Raw genomic sequence first — 13,505 nt, forward strand, 5'->3', positions numbered from 1 at the left:
TATTATTATTATTATTATTATTATTATTATTATTATTATTATAATACAGGATTTATACAGCGCCAACAGTTTGCGCAGTGCTCTACAATATAAGGAAGACATTACAATCACAATACAATTAAAGACAAGATGGTATGGAGGGCCCTGCCCCTGAGAGCTTACAATCTAAAAGGGGGGGGGGCAAGTTATACATGAGGAGGTAGCCGTGCGGGGATGATGTTTGAGAAAGAGATAGTTCAGTGGTTAGGTTGAGGTGGGATAGGCTTCCCTGAAGAGATGACTCTTAAGGAATCGCCTAAAGGCAATCAGAGTGGGAGATGGATGGACAGATTGGGGTAAAGAGTTCCAGAGGATGGGAGAGACTCTAGTCAACTCTAGGAGTTGATGAAGGAGCTGGAAAGCAGGTCTTTGGAAGAGCAGAGTGGACGGTTAGGGTGATACTTTGAGACGAGGTTCGAGATATACCCGGGGGCAGAGTTGTGGATGGCTTTGTAAGTGGTTTTTTAATATTTTGAATTTTATTATTTCGGCTATTGGAAGCCAGTGGAGGGATTGGCAGAGGGGTGTGGAGGATGGAAGCCAGTGTAGGAATTGGCAGAGGGGGGGTGGAGGATGGAAGCCAGTGTAGGGATTGGCAGAGGGGGGGGAGGATGGAAGCCAGTGCAGGGATTGGGAGAGGGGGGTTGCAGACACTGAGCGGTTGGTTAGGTGAATGAGTCTAGCAGCTGCATTCATGATATACTGAAGGGGGAGGAGCCTGTGTAGAGGAAGGCCAATGAGGAGGGAGTTGCAATTGTCAAGACGAGAGATGACAAGCGAGTGGATGAGCAGTTTTGTGGTTTCATTGGTGAGGAAGGGGCATATTTTGGAGATGTTGCGAAGGTGAAGGCGGCAGGATTTGGATAGTGATTGGATGTGGGGAAGAAAGGTGAGGTCCAAGTCAAGGATGACACCTAGGACCTTTATTTTAAATAACATGCCCTGAGTGGACAAACGTCTCTGTATTTTTTGCATTTCCGTTGCGTAGCATGCTCTCCTTTTTTGTTCAGCACACTGCAACGCTATGTAGTGGTGTAAACTGGTCCCATTCACAGCCATACATTTTTGGGTTCCCCTCCGTTGACATCAGTTGAAAAATGGATGCCAACGGATCTGGTGTGAATGGGGCCTTAAAGCCTATCTTTGGGGAAAGAAAAACTCTCCCTTTGCAGTGGGGCTACCCTTGCACTGCAAGGGTTAACGTCTCGTTTATGTCTAGGGGGGTCGATGAAAAGCAATTTTACTTACCTGAACCCCGCTCCCGCTGGCTCCAAATCTTGCACCTGCAGCCTATTTGGTGCCAGCTGACATCACATCTAATGCAAGGCCCATAGGTGTGGGGCAGCCAAGGGACAGTCCACAGAGACATCATGACTTTATTCATCCATAATACTCCTGGCCAACTGCTGCAAACATTTGTGGCATGGCAGAGACCACGGAGAAGAATGCAGTATGCTGTAGTAATCAATCGGAGCTCTATCTCTTATTGCATTGGCTTAATGTCATTAAAATATAATTGGTTTCTATGAGTCACTGCACTTTGTACATCATCATTGCTGTCTGCACTCTCCTACCGAACACATGTATTAGATTATAGAAGCCACGTGTTTCCGAAATGTGTGTTGTCCAGTGCACCCAGTCAGGCCCAGACTGGCAATTCAGCAGAAGGTCTGGCATAGCGTGTGCGATCTTGTGGGCTGTTACATGCTTTCATCCTTCTAAATCTAATAGCAGAAAAACACAGACTACATCCCGGATCCGCTTCTTTTCCAGTTTGAAGTGGTACTGAGGAATAAATATTATTGCCCTGCTGGGCTCATAAACATTGGACACATAGGCCTTTGCGGCATGTTGTGTTTCTTAGATCTGGTCCAGCATTGCAGCCACTCGGTTGTTATGGGCAACAGACATCATTTCTTGCAGAGGTGATATATGTGAAAAAGAGCTCTACCTCCATCAGGGTATTAATCGGACTCGAGGGTTCTTTCACATGGCACAGGGACCTATAGAATATGTGAAGCCATGAGTTTATATAGACAGAGGCTCGGGAGCAGGGGCGTTACTAGAAATCACAGGGCCCCATAGCAACATGTGGTATGTGGCCCTGTGATTTCTAGTTACACCCCTCCAGAGCCCACCTGAGATCCCACACAGCCCACCTGAGAGTGACCCATACAGAGACCACTATAAACTCTCTTTGGTGGGCTCTGCAGGGTCTCAGGTGGGCTGGCACACCTCTTACCGGTCAGCCCCGATCCGCTCCCCCTCCACAGTCGGCAGGCCCCGCCTCCGCGGTCTCTGGTGGGCCCCGCCTCCCTCCTTCACTGCCAATGCCGGGCCAGCTTTCTCCTCTGTAGGTGCTGGCTGTCACTGACTCAGCAGCGACTGTGAGGAGGAATGCGCCGCTGCACGGATCACTGACAGGTTGTCAGTGACCTGAACAGCGGCACGTTCCTCCTTACAGCTGCCAGTGACAGCCAGCAGCCTGCAATGCCATAGCGACCCAGGCGGCTTGCACGGCATCAGGGGGACCCCTTTGTTCCTTGTCCTGGCCGGGCCCCATAGCGGCCGCCTGGGTCGCTATGGTGATAGTTCCGCCGCTGCTCGCGAGCAATTATCAACAATACATGGACTGGCAGTCTAAAGCTGACCATACACTGGTCAAATTTCACCCTAGTCCTACTGACTCTGTAGTTCGAACAGCTGCAGTCACTGTTTCAGTATTCCGACCGCAGCATGCCTGTTGCTGTCTGAATACAATACCATGCTGGGGAGGATTCTAAACTGCATGGATGGGGGAATCGAGAGCAGGGCTGAATGAGGAAAAATTCAGTGTATGGCCAGCTTAAAATATTCAAATACAGACAATCGTTTTTTTTGGGAGGCTTTAAAGTAATGTTAAAGTCAAAAGTGTCTAAGCTACTTCAAATGCTGATTCAATTACTTACAATGAACGCTGCTCCTTGATTTGTAAAAAATGTATTTTCCTGCAGAACCAGCTGGTCCTTTCCTTTGCAGGGTCCTATGGAGTCACCATTGTGTGTGTGTGTCCACAGACTAGGGATGCACCGACACTGTTTTTCGGTATCGAGTATCGATTTTTTTTTTTTTTCGGTACTCGCCGATACTGGAAGTCCCATTTAAGGAAGCCGGGCGGCATGTAATGACTCGCCGCCCGGCTTCCTGATTAGCCAGGAAGCCGTCTCCATGCTCCCTCCTCACCAGGTGACGAAGCATGGAGCCAGCTTTTTTGGCCAATCAGGAAACCGGGCGGCGTGTAATGACTCCTGATTGCTTGGGAAGCTGGTCAATTAGGAATTATTACATGCCGCCTGGCATCCTGATTGGCCAGGAAGCCGCCTCCACGCTCCCTCGTCACCAAGTGATGAGGGAGAATGAAGCCGGCTTCCCGGCCAATCAGGAAGCCGGGGGCGAGTCATTACCCGCCCTCGTCTTCCTGATTGGCTGGTAAGCCGGCTCCATGCTCCCTGGTGACGAGGGAGCATGGAGCTGGCCTCTCGGCCAATCAGGAAGTATCTAGTATCTACTAGTATCAGTGCATCCCTAAGACAGACACAGCAAGCCAAGCCAATCCCTGCTCCCTGCATTATACTCCTCCCTCCTTCCTTTTCCATGCTAGATGGGAAGCTGCTGGAGTCTGTTCTGTCCTTGATGATCTTGTACTGGACAGGAATTTCAGGGAAGCCGAGCTGAGAGAGTTGGAGCTGTTTGGAAACCAGATGTCTGTAAGTGCTTGGGCAAAAATGTAAAGAAATACTTTCCTGGGCAATATATATTTGTTTGATCTGGATTCATTATTGAAAAAGGTTTGAGAGTTTAATACGACCTTTAATTATCCATCACATGACTCCAATATCCTTTGTATTGGAGGTGCACCCCTGGGCTGTGCCCACAGTATCTGGCCACTGCCTGTGATGTTGGTTGTTGTCTGCTCTAGAACCCATTAGCCTTTGTGACATTTCACACTCCAGGAGTCACATCGTTGGCTGACAGAAGGTCTTTGTGGGCACGTTGTATATCAGCACAGGGCCCTGTAATCCCAGTGTGGGGGCATGCCTGGGATGGTGATAACACTAGCACAGCATTAGCATCTTGTGTTTAGCATGGTTAGCTAGGAGTACTGGACAGGCCAGGTTATTGGCAGGATGGCCCGCATTAATTTGCATGTAAAGAGGGAAAATAGAAAACATTGGATATATTTCATTTAGCTGATCATGAAGTCTCAGATTTTATGGTCTGCTGTTTATTCAGACAAGGAAGAAATACAAAAACATTTAGTGTTTTTATATGTTTAAAATCTGGACAGCTAGGAGAGTCTTGTATGATATACATTTCAGAATTGCAGCAGCTCCACATTTCCGTCATTCTTTGGATAGCTTCAAGTATTTTTTTTTATAGATTTGCATACAGTGATATAACAAGGTCATAGATGGTGTGATTGGAATACAATTCCTACTTTCTATAGGGCGTTGCTCAGATAGCAATTTTAAGGGCAGTTCCAGCACAGAGGTTAAACACATTTGTGTAACCTATATGGCCAGACATTTGTGTGCAGTGACCCCATTACATGTAACCTATATGTACAAAAGTATATGAACAGCCCCCAAATGATGGTGTTCAAATACATTTTAGACAGTTGTATACTTCCAACATTGTAGCAATATTCTAAGGACGTTCCTTTTCTGTTTCAGCATGACTGTGTCTCAGCGCACAAAGCCTGCTCCGTAAAGACATGGTTGGAGGAGTCTGGTGTGGTGAAACTTGATTGGCCTGTCCAAGTGGACATCTTTGGGAAGATCTCACAAATGCTTTTTTTTTTTTTTGGGCTGGTGGGAACCACGTGGTGGGCAGGAGGTCTAACCATCCTGGTTCCTCCAGTGTGGTGGTGGATGGGCGGGAACATGTGCCGGTACTTCCGCCTGCCGCATCCCTTCTGGTGGCCCTAAGGCGTATTTTGGCTACGGTGCAGCCATTTCCTTTTGGGCAGCCAGGCAACCACCAGGGTCTCCTTCTTTCCTCCTCCCCCTCCTCCTCGACATGAACGCTGAAGTAGAAGTGCGGGACCCAGCATTGAAGTCTCCTTGTCCAACATCAGTATCTACTTTCACAAATGCTTTTTTTTTTATGAATGGGCGCAAATTCCCACAGGCACATTTCAAAATATTGTGGAAAACCTTCTTACAAGAGTGAAAGCTTTGAGGGCGGGTGCACACCTAGGCGACACCTCACCGCGTGGCAATCGTGCACGATTCGGCGCAGATTGCCACACGTTCAGGAGTCGCCTAGGTGTGCACCGATCTAGCGGTGGGTGCCATTATTTTTTAATGGCACCCCAGTCGCGCTGGGCAGAACGAGCGGTTTCCTGCCGTGATTCCGCCTGTGCTTTCGAACGCGATCGCGGCTAAAACAGCTGCAAGTCGTGTGTCGCAAAAAAAGGTACATGTACCTTTTTTCTGCGATTGCCGCGCGGATGTCACCCCGCATTTTGCAGGACCCGCTCTATGCCGAATCGCGTAGGTCTGCACCGGGCCTCATAGCTGAAAAGGGATTTGGGGGAGTGCAACAACTCTGTATTGACTCCCATTATTTTGGAATGGGATGGCAAACAAGCTCCAAAATGTATGATGTAAGCGGTATCTGGTTCCAAAACCTTTATGACCAAGATAAAGTCACACTTTACTAAAATGCTTTGATCCCACTTGTATTCATCTTTCAAACTACAGGGCCCCTACTTGTCTGAGAGGCTCTGGTATTTGACAGCTGACTGAGGCAGAATGGGGACCTAAAGCACAACTAAAGGTTCCCATATGACAGTCTACACAAGTACCAAATCTAATTACTATGTGATGCACAAACCTAGAGTAAACAAAAAAACTTCCTTTATCTTGTCTGACTAAACCAAATCCTTCTTGATTTGTGTCTCACACGCTCCCCCTCCCAGACACTGCAGATCACAATGGGAGAGTTTCAGCAGCACATGCAGTGCGGTCAATCCAGGAAGCAGTGGGCAGGACTAGGTAGCCAGGTGATGATTGACAGCTACAAGCTTGTGAATCAGCAGTGATACTGATAGCCATGCCCCCTGCAACATTTTCTCATCCTACTGTAGTGCAAGCAGGCACAGCCTACATGAGTGACAACTCTACTCTGAATTCAGGAATAATGCAACATCATTGCCACCCCATCACAGGAAGCCACATTAGGTGGACTTTGTTGGCAGGACTAACAGGTATGTGTGGGACTATGCAGGGGGACTAGGAGAAAACTGTAAGTGCAGATGCAATTATATTTAAGTGCTGCAGCACACATATTTTTTAAAGAAAGGCAATAGTTCTACTTGAATCTAAACTTGGAGCAAAGCCCATACCCTGTATGTAGCCTGGGTCCGGGTTCAATGGTTGTATGAAGGAACTGATTGAAAATTAAGCTGCTGGTCCTTTAATATTATTTATATAAGTTTATAGACTTGAGTGGGTATGACAGGTTCACTTTAAAGTTCTGCTATCTTTTAATGGCTCTAATCCTCATAAAAAAAATAAGAGGCCGCTCGTGGAACATGAACAGACTTTTTTGTTTTGTTGTTGTTGTAGAAAAGGGAAGTGGAATTGCTGCTTTGGACCCGAGTTGAAGCCACATGCTCCTTACTTGCTAGGGTTTGCTCAAGATTTTGGCAGATGACCGGAAAGAGCATGCTGCAGGATCACAGACTCCCCTGGGCCCAAGTATGCAAGGGCAGACCCAAGGCAAATTAGAAAAAAAAAGTTTTGGTATATATTTAGGGAATTTGTGACTGTGCCCGGGCACTGTTGTGGCTACAGCCTCATAGATGTATAGCTGCATTCATCTAAGGCACTGCTGCCTGCAAATGCTGCTCTAATGTAAGGCTGCAGCTAACGATTATTTTCATAATCAATTAGTTGCCCAATTTATTTTTTCAACTAATCGATTTGGTTGTAATAAAAAATAATCTTTTCTCTCCTGTCCTCCTTCTCTCCTGTCCTCCTCTCCTGTCCTCCTTCTCTCCTGTCCTCCTTCTCTCCTGTCCTCTCCCCCCTTCGCCCCCCCCCCTCTATCTCTCTCTCCTTCCCCAACCAACTAACCGATAAAATAATTGCCAACTATTCTCATAATCGATTTATTATCGATTTAGTCGATTAGTTGTTGCAGCCCTACTCTAATGAGATTTGGAGACAGATTGTGTAATGTCATTCCTTTTCTGTTTACAGGAGAAAAATCTGCACTTCATTAATCTGCCTGCTTCTGCTTTATTCATTCTGTACATCTATGTTTGTGAACCTCTTCTGCTGCTTCCTCACTGATCTGGTTATCGAGGGGCCGCTATGACATGATTTTTCTACCAACATGGCCGCCTCCTCACAGAGCACTTGCAGAACAAGGCATGGATAACCAGTAATGGTGAAAAGGTCAGCTGTATTTCCTACAGGAAATTGTGGAGACTTGTCATTTGCTCTTTTTTCCTTTTGCTTTTTTGGGCACAGCTCCCAGGGTTCAAGTCTTCTTTTAAGGGCCCTGTGTAATTATATACGATACAGGAATATGTGCGTTCTTGCATTGCACGACATCGTTTGCTGTGCTGTGGTTCCATTATTTCTTAATGGCGGTGCAACACACCTAGTGATTGCATGGTAACTTAACATGTGTTGTGGTGCAAGACGATTTTATGAAGAGGGTCATGCACTTCTTTGGTGTGATTTTAGATGCGGTAAGCGGCCCATTCAATTCAATGCAAGTGCACTTGTGCATCAACTTCTCCTTTGCTGCCCAGTGAAGCTAATTAAGCACATGTCATGTTTGAATAACCTTATCCCCAGTCACAGCGGCCAGGGAATAACCTCTCTATGGGCCCATTCACACCACATCCAGATCATCTCCAGACTAGAGCAGATTGTTTCCAGACCCAAAATGCATCCTAATGTAACCCTATGCTATTTATGGCCTCTGTTCACATCAGCACAGTCTGTTCTAGACCAGACCAGAAAAATACTGCAGGTCTCATTTTGTCTGCTCTGGACTGCACAGGAATGCATGCAAACGCACTGGAATGCACTGGACCGCAGCTGAAAGCCCATTTTAAGCTTTAAAGAAAGAAGGAAAAAAGCCAGCTCTGGAACGTGGCAAAATCGCATGTACAAAAAGTGGCAAAAATCAATACACCGCGTTCCAGATCTGGTCCACAAAATGGTGTGACCCTGGCCTTAATGTCTCATTTTGTCTGGTCTGGAGTGCACTGAAATGCATGGAAATGCACTGGACCGCACCTGAAATCCCATTTTAAGCTTAAACACAAAACGGCTCCGGAACGCAGCAAAACGCAATGCACCGTGTTCCAGATCTGGTCCGGAAAATGGTGTGAAACTGGAAGTGAAGAAATCCTTGCAGTAATAAAAATCTGAGTTGGGTTCTAAACTTTTCCTACTCTATCCAAAACTGAAAAGAAAATTGACTGGAGTCCCACTTAAATATCTTACTTATCAGAGTGGCACAATTTTGTATACGAGTCTGAAATTGGCTTTTGAATGGGATGGTAGGAGCCCAAGTAGATTGGAGGGGGGAAGGATTTTGTACTACATACACTATATACAGTACTGAGGGAATACAAAGACATGCATCATTCTTATTTTTGATGTTTAAAGAAGCATACACAGTATATACAAATACATTAATAATGCTGATTGTAGATCAGATGAGACAAAACAAATGAGAATGGTGCAAACACTGGCTGATGAAGCCTCACCTTCTTCTCTGTAATAAATCATGCTCCAAACTTGTTTTACCGGCATGGTAATATGGCAATGTCAATACCATAAATACACTTCAGTACAAGGTGAGACGTAAAATACACATCAGTATTGTAGGAGAAATATAAGACTTGTCTGTAAAATCTGTATGGCTTACAATTTGTGCTCAGATCATCCTTTTTTTATATTTTTCTGTAAAGTTACTTCTGCTTCACTGACGTCTCTTTTTGAGGCATATAGAAGATGAAGATCACCAGCACTCAGGTAGTAACATTCAATCCTTGTGCTCATTAATTGGAGTGAAACATCACAAACATGATATAGCCAACGTTTCGGAGGCCACGCAGGGTTCCTTCATCAGGGCAGTACTGGTATTTTGATATCGATTACTGATAATTTTTTTCCGGTACTCGCCAATACCAAATACCGATACCGGAAGTCCCATTAAGGAAGCCAGGCGGTGTGTAATGACTCACTACCTGGCTTCCTGATTAGCCGGGAAGACGGGCGGCATGTAAAGACTCGCCACCCGGCTTCCCGATTAGCAGGGAAGATGTCCCCATGCTTCGCGTCACTAGGTGACAAGAAAGCATGGACCCTGCTTTCTGGCCAATCAGGAAGCCGAGCGCCATGTAATGACGTGGCGCCCGGCTTCCTGATTGGCCAGGAAGCCAGGCAGCGTGTAATGACTCACTGCCCGGCTTCCTGATACCGGAAGTATCGGGCTAGGCATCAGAACATTTAGGCGAGTGCGAGTACTTGCCCAAATACTCGGCATCTGCAAAAATTCCAATACTACTATCGGTGCATCCCTAGTATTAACGCCTCTAGAATAGGAGGAGTGTGTGAGTTAATGGCAAGTTCGAAATTCCGCCTATTCAAAAATGTGGAGGTTTTAAATGAGTCTCCTAAAGACAGATTAAGGTTAGTTTGTATTATGCCAGATAGTCAAACACATCCTATCGCTTGACAAAATCATTTAGACCCTTAACATTCCATGGCAGGATTGTCACAGTATGAATAGCCATTTGTCCAAACAGAGTTTATAGTGTAGGAAATAGGAAGCAGTCAGTGAGTCTCAACAACCACTAGGCACCAAATAGAGACAAAATAAACGAATAAACTCAGATCCAACGGTATCTACAAAACTGGCTGAAAGAACAAAATCAATAGCACACCATAAGCCCCCAGCTGGCAATTAGGGGCAAATATGTAGAGTTGGCATATTGGTATTAATGTGTCATGGGCAGAATGGCACTGGAGCAGCCGAGATGAGCGAAGAAATTAATACGGTTTCAATTGTATGGTCCGATTAGTCTTGCTAATAAGCCATCACTCCAGTACAATGCATAACCATCCAGTAGCCTGTCCATTTATTCAGAAGCTGCCAGGGGTGAGTTAAAAAAAAATGGGATTCTCATTGGTCCATGTTGACCTTTCGATTGTTTGTTAAACATTATACATTTAAGAAAAAAGAGAGAGATTCTCCATTAGCAATAACATGTAATCTAGAAGGATAAAGCATGGAGTTTTGGAGGTGTACCCTCTAAAGCAGGGGTGGGCAATTAATTCTCCCAAGGGGCCACATGAGAAACTGGGACTGTTGTGGAGGGCCGTGCAACACAGCTCCCAGTAGTACTAGCAACTATTGACTGCAGAGGAGTAGAAACCCTGATGTCATTGGTTGCTAGGACACCAGAAGTCCTAGCAACCAACAACTGAAGAGGACCGCAGTCTGGACACAGATCGATTGCCGGTCTTTGCTGGGCTATGGCTTGCAGTGGGTGCACCGACCTCAAAAGAAGCAACTTTCCTCCATGGTTCATGGAAGGAATGAGCCAGGTGCTTGCCACTGGGAGCACATCCTCGCCCCAACATGAGCCCATACGAGCAGAAAAAAAGCTGGACGCACACCAGATTCCACTGGATTAGTTTATTGAAGCTTGTACCACATCACTGGTGTCACGCCCAAGGTCCGACATCTTTGACATGTTTTTCCCAGTCACGGGCCTAGTTGTAGAGATAACCAAGTCAATCTTTCTAACCAGGAGATCTCTACAAGTAAGCCTGTGACTGGGTGAAGCATGTGAGAGACATCGGACCTTGGGAAGGACACCAGTGATGTGTTACGAGCTTCAATAAATTATTCCAGCAGAATCCGGTGTGCAGCCAGCTTATTTTCTGTTTGTATGAGCGTTCTAGCTCACTTGTGAAAAATTCCATTGCACCTGCTCAACATGTTATTTTTAACTTGGAATGAAACATGGCTTCCATTATGCAACCAGAGGTTCCTCTTTTTTTTTTTTTTACATATAATTGGAGTCGGAATGATAAATGTGAAGGAGATGGGTGCAGGCACAACATTTTCACACCTCTTAAGTAATGAATTGCACATTGGCTGCGCCACCTTTTTCAAGATACATTGGAATTTCTATCCTTAAACTACACCCCTTCCTGTATCCTGAGCCTCCCCAATGGTCACTGAAGCCATCCATTCAACGGCCAACAGGGAGGCTTGAATGGCAGGAGGGGTGTTTGGCCAAGCTGGTCTTGTGCAGAACAAGTTTAAGATTTATATTTTACTTTCAGCCTCCTAAATTTCACGATCAGCTTACAGAAATGTTACTAAAAGTAAACTTTTGGATTGTTTCCATTGTATGTGCTGTTTGAATTGGCAATATGTGTGCTGAGTTTACATTCTTTCCAACAGCTCCTTTATTTAATGCATATAATCTTCCTCAAACTGGTGCGTCATACCTACATTAATGTACATATCATGTCGTTCTCGCCGATTCATCTCCGCTCTTCAGGTGTGCACACTATGCATAGCTTCCCATCCTGGCATGCCTGTGTTGCAATACTCTGCATCATTTTCCTTCTCCATCCCCCTACAGAAGTGCTCCGCTCTCCCTAATAGGTAAACTTCTAGGACACTTGAGAGACAAGAGCTGGGTGTTCAAAGAGAGCAAATCTGGGATTTCTACTTAATGAGAGTGGATTGGTATATTACACAATTCCAGATTGTGCCCTTCCTTATTACATCGCGGTCTGAGGTGTACAGGAACAGTGAAAGAGCCCGCCGTGGAAGGCTCACAGATCAGCAGAGGATCCATCCTGCAATGCCTTGTGTAGGATCTGCCTAAAGTGTTGGTAAGGATGGGCTGAATTCTTTGCATTGAGCTAGCTTTCGAAATATTGGTACAAGTCACATACAGAAGGTCTGGAGTTTAAGTGCTAACTTATTGAAGGTACAAGCTTTTTGGATTCGTTAGATCCCTTCGTCAATTCTGACCAACATATTTATAGACGGAAATGTTTAAGCCTGAAGAAGGGATCTAAGGAAAGCTTAATTAAGGTAGCCATTCAATCTTCTAAGCTCCAAACATTCTAGTTAACATTAACATACTTTACTATTACATGTCACATAAGATTATAAGATTCATTGGGTGGAGATGGAGCCCTAGAGCCGTGTCTTCTTTTTTTTTTTTTTTTGGTGCCTCAAAATATGTGTTTCTTTGTTACAGGATCTCCTCCAGTTGGATTGAATCAAGATGGCTGTATTCAGACAATTGGGCCTCCTTCTGTGGAAGAATTATGTTTTACAGGTGAGTGCTAGTAAGAAAAAGGATTTTGTGTACACAAATCTGTATAAGAGGAAAGCAGAAACATCTAGACTGGAACAACCTTGTATTCACCCTGGTTGGAAAATATAACAGAGTTCTTGCAATTGGGCATAGATAGTGTTCATCTCCATCCAAGTGATACTTTTGGCACCTGATAAGTTGCATCCAACTTTTTAGGGGTTAGTTAAGACGTTATAACAGGCTTAAGGGTTGGGTTTGACGTAGACCTCCGCCTGTTTCTCTCCTCCCCCCCCCGTCTTTAAAACTGCCAACTCTAATTCATTGTATTTAAGCATACATATTAAATTACATTTAACACGCTGCTTTCATTATATTTTTTCAGTACTGCCCTCTGAATCCCAAACTGCTATTTAAAAAAAAACAAAAAAACCATAACTGGTGGCTGGGTCCTTCTTCCTTGTTTCCTGTGCTGGCCCCCTGATGATGATTGCACCAGATATCACTTTGTCACTCTAGGGTTTTAAGGGTACAGGTGTGTTGGGGTTTAGGGTGAGATTAAAATGATGCTAAACTCCAGAGTTAAATCTTAAAAATGCATTTAAGTACCTTAACTATTAACAAAAATGTATCTTATTTGTGTATCACTCGGCTGTAATTCCTCAATATCATCTCTGAATTGCTGCTGACACTGTCCTTCCTTCTGGAGGGTACATTCACAGCAGATGCAGTGCGTTCCCGGCGGAACGCACTGCACCGCATCGCATTTCGGCCGGCTCAATTTTTTTGTGGGGCAGCAGGGGGCGTGGCAGGCCATTGAAGTGAATGGCAGCGTAGCCACGCCCTCCGGGCCGCAATGTGATCGCCCGCATGGTATCGCAAGGCACATTGTGCTGCAAGCACTATTTTGATTGCACCGGACCGCAGGCACAATGTGCGGGCGATCGCATTGCGGCAAGAGGGCATGACTATGGTGCCATTCACTTCAATGGGCCGCCACGCCCCCTCCTGCTCCACAAAAACGTGAGCCGACCGCAATGCGATGCAGTGCATTCTTGCCGGAATTGGACTGGAACGCACTGCATCTGGTGTGAACCTAGCCGGA

At 45.5% G+C, this 13,505-nt stretch overlaps 1 protein-coding gene across 1 annotated transcript in view; it reads left to right on the plus strand.

The window, feature by feature from the left end:
- The window catches only part of ABCA3 (ATP binding cassette subfamily A member 3), a 56,236-nt gene that overhangs the window by 7,169 nt on the left and 35,562 nt on the right, over nt 1-13,505 (plus strand). Inside the window, exon 2 of the mRNA XM_018552378.1 lies at nt 12,344-12,424. Within this exon, the coding sequence (XP_018407880.1) occupies nt 12,371-12,424 (54 nt within the window). The 5' untranslated portion in view covers nt 12,344-12,370. The remainder of the gene's footprint in view (nt 1-12,343; nt 12,425-13,505) is intronic.

The sequence above is a fragment of the Nanorana parkeri genome, unplaced genomic scaffold (assembly GCF_000935625.1).
Source record: "Nanorana parkeri isolate BGI_ZX_2015 unplaced genomic scaffold, ASM93562v1 scaffold85, whole genome shotgun sequence".
In the NCBI taxonomy this organism is placed as follows: Eukaryota; Metazoa; Chordata; class Amphibia; order Anura; family Dicroglossidae; genus Nanorana; species Nanorana parkeri.